The sequence below is a fragment of the Grammomys surdaster genome, unplaced genomic scaffold, assembly GCF_004785775.1.
Source record: "Grammomys surdaster isolate TR1022 unplaced genomic scaffold, NIH_TR_1.0 267, whole genome shotgun sequence".
NCBI classification, from domain to species: domain Eukaryota; kingdom Metazoa; phylum Chordata; class Mammalia; order Rodentia; family Muridae; genus Grammomys; species Grammomys surdaster.
The window spans coordinates 285,517-289,223 of NW_021604708.1; the positions used below are offsets into that span (position 1 = coordinate 285,517).

The 3,707-nt window shown below is 45.7% G+C and overlaps 1 protein-coding gene across 1 annotated transcript; it reads left to right on the plus strand.

Moving 5' to 3' along the window:
• Window positions 1–616: 616 nt before the first annotated feature.
• On the plus strand, window positions 617–2,535 carry Hdgfl1 (HDGF like 1). The gene has a single exon (XM_028776226.1). The coding sequence runs from the start codon at window positions 685–687 to the stop codon at window positions 1,507–1,509; it is 825 nt and encodes a 274-aa protein (XP_028632059.1). The 5' UTR covers window positions 617–684; the 3' UTR covers window positions 1,510–2,535.
• The last annotated feature ends 1,172 nt before the right edge of the window (window positions 2,536–3,707 follow it).

Consider the following 3,707-nt stretch of genomic DNA (forward strand, 5'->3'; position numbering starts at 1 on the left):
TGGTGGTAGTGTTGCTATACACATTTTATTAGCATAGAATTAGTATTTTTAGAGTTTCTGTTCTTCGTCATATGTCCTCCAGATACCTTAACCAGACTGCTGACTGCTGACTCTCCCTTTACCAGACTTCCTTAGTTTTTGAGCCTTGATATAAGTTCCAATGATAGGCTCAGAGTAAATCAGCAAATGAAACCTCTACCCTAGATTTCTCAGGGGTCTCTTAGATTTTTTGTAGTTACCATATACTATCTCACAAAGGCTCTAAAAGGTAACTCCAGATTATTACAAGTTTTAGAGAAATATGTTTTCGTTTGAATAACTGTTTTCTTCCCTCATTACCTCAATCACAGGTTTTCTAAACTACTTGGGAATACAACAAAAAGGTCATCTTTATGGCACAGGTGTCTTCAAGATGGAGATACACTAAGTCCTTGTCACTACAACTGCCATGAGTACCTCTCTTGCTATTTGCTGTAACATTCAGGTAACCATGGCATCTGGGTTAGGCTCCCTCAGCCATTGGCTCTCAGAGATAATGCCCTCTTTGCAGTGCAACATTCTCAAGAAGGAAGCGTTGCCAGCGTCCTCGAGATGCTCCCACTGCACTTGCGCACTCAGCCCAGTGGCCTGAGCAGACTCGGTAGTCAGCTTCCGGTCGCCAAGGCGGGGCCCAGAGCACACGCCATGTCTTGCTTCAGCCGCTCTAAATACAAGACTGGGGACCTTGTGTTTGCCAAGTTAAAGGGCTATGCCCACTGGCCAGCGAGGATCGAACATGTCGCTGAACCCAACCGCTACCAGGTGTTCTTCTTCGGGACCCATGAGACCGCCCTGCTGGGCCCCAAGCACCTGTTCCCTTATGAGGAGTCCAAGGAGAGGTTCGGCAAGCCCAACAAGAGGCGCGGCTTCAGCGAGGGGCTGTGGGAGATCGAGCACGACCCCATGGTTGAGGCCTCCTCCTGCCTGTGCCCAGAAGAGGAGCAGCACTGCGCCGAGGAGCCCGGGCCGGCAGAGGAGCCTGAGCCAGGGCAGGAGCTGGAGCCGGAATCCAGGCCTGAGCCGGAATCCAGGCCTGAGCTGGAGGCAGAGCCGAGGCCTGAGACCGAGTGTGAGCAAGAGCCCGAGCCCCAGCCTGCCTATGACCTGCTGGACGCCTTGGAGGAGCCGGGTCTTACCGAGGCTGAGCCGGGAGATCAGCAAGCCGAGCAGGTGCAAGAGCAGCATCCTGAAGCTGAAGCCGAAGCCGAGGCCGAAGCAGAGGCTGAGGTGGAGGAGCCGGGGAGTCTGAAGAGGAGCGCGGAGGATGAACAGCCTCATAGTCCTCCCAAACGGCCCAGGGAGGCGGCGCCTGGCGCGCTGGAGATGGAGCCGGCTGGAGAGCGCGAGGCTGAGGCCTGCCCCTTCGTGGAGGAGCCTGACCAAACCCAGGAGCAGCAGCCTCCGCTGGAGGAAGAGGCCACAGAAGAGGCGGTCCAGGGCCTGATCGTTGGAGAAATTGAAGAACTGTAGTCACGGTGTCTGTAGAAGAGCCCTCTATCTACCCGTTCCAGGAGCCACCTGGCTGTGGCTTGGGAAACCCACTAGGGCCCAGTCTTCACCCCAGTCCACCTCTCCTTCATTCACTCACCTTCGACAAGCCTAAATTCTTGGCATGAAGGGACAGGCCAGTTGACATCAAGTTTGTGGCTTAAGTCATGGCCACCCTTCCCACCCTAAACTCTTAGGGACATTCTGGACCTAGGAACCAGGAGTGAAGGGGGTGGAAGATAAAGAGCAGGGACAACATTCAAAGGTCTGGAAAGGCAGTCTGGAACTATGGCGATTCTAGTCTACTCCACACCCACACTGAGTGCCTGTCTCCTCCCGTAATTTCTTTCACAGTTTTATAGGTTTGAGGAAAGTGAGACAGCAGTGTCCAGTAAAGATTTTTGTTATCCCATCTACTTTTTTTTTCTTAACTAAAATATTTGGGGCTCCCAAGTCATAAGATCTGAAGACTTTGCCTGCCATTTTGGGTTAAGAGGTGAGACATTATCCTCTCCACATCCCTTGGGCCACTGAGGAGACTTCTGCTGCTCCTTTGAATCTGCCCTGGAGCCCCAAGCCTTTAGTCATATATCACTTAGACGTAAGGATACTTTAGAAACCATCTTTATTTTAAGAGGAATTTTATTACATTTAGAACAATCTTTGGTTGTAACTTCTAATTTTCCTGTGGCCAGTGGCATATCCCTTTTTGTTTGGGGTTTGATGACCTGCTTGTTGTTAAGGCTTTGCTTTTCTTAAGGTGCTATTTCTATCTGCATGTCAGCACCTGGGCCCCTCAATATTGTCACCTACTGCAAAATGTACTGAGAAGTTGAGTGTCCCTTCCCAGCCTCTTCTGTCTCTATGTACCTTGGTACCTGTACCCTCTTGGCCCTGCTCTTTCCCCTTGGGCTCTGATGAAAAAAAAATTACAGCTATATCTTTGGAGGTTTAGATCTGAAAACCGTAGACTATTTCAGTTCTAGCAAATAAAACCGTTGATTACTTTAAAACATATCTTTTCAAGCCTGTTCCTTTGATGTCCAAAGAATTGAATTTTGAATGTGTTGCTCCTTTTGTAGTGCTAAAAGCAAACACCTTCGGAGAAGGATGATCTTCTTGGAGAAGCCTTTATTTCTTGATGTCACCACCTTTCCTTTCACGCTGTTAAAGCAGTCTCTATAACTCACTGAAATGGGTGGGCAAAGATTCAAAGGTTTGGAAAATGACAAACTGGTATATTTCTAATCTAAATGTGTTGTAGAGTTTTTTGGTTTGGAAAGCCTGAGAAATGATTGATTCGTTTGCTTACCTTTCCCCTATTTTTTCAATTAACACTATTTAACACTTTTGTTATGAAGTATAGCTGCTCCATAGTCCTAGTCATAAAAGGAAGTAGTATCTGTGCAATATTTGGAAGCTTTTGGTGGTTTTGTGCAAATATATGGGGAAATTTAAATATTCTTAATCTTAGTCACATGTTGTAGGGTCCCAGGCTCTGCATGAAGGATTGAGAGATCAATAAATCCCAGCCACCATCTCAAAGGGTGACCCTTAACCCATCACTAGCAAGTAACCTGTATTCCATACTAGTAAAAATAACTTATGTTAAATTGTCCTAATGTAAGTTCAGTCATTGTTTTTTCAGTTACTACTCTTGCATTAATAGTGGAAGTTAGTGCTTACTGAATTGCTATCACGTGCCCTGAACGATGACCTTTTATAGTTATAAGCTAAGGTAGCCATTATTAGTGTTTTGTCTCAAAGAACTTTGGTTCAAAGTTTTCCAGCTTTCCATTGAATTCTCAGGACTCAAATACAGATTTCTAACACGTGAGCATTTTCATCTGAATTGTGCCTCCTAAACACTATGAATTCAGAAGTTAATAAAGTAGCTATTCTAGTAATAAGTAATCAAGATAGGAGCTAATTTCTAAAGGGAGCCTCTACTTTTTATACACAATGTCTTTATAATGCAGCCATCCAATTAGACAGCTACTATTATCGCTATTTTAGACCTAAGAGAGTTGAGATTCAGAGACATTAACTAATTTTCCCAAAGGCAAAGAAGTACGAAGTGATAAACCAAGATTCAGATATAGGTTTTCTCTCATTCTAAAGCACAGGTGCTTTGTTCTACTTTATCCTTTGCTATTATATAAAAGCTCTCCAATTCAGTT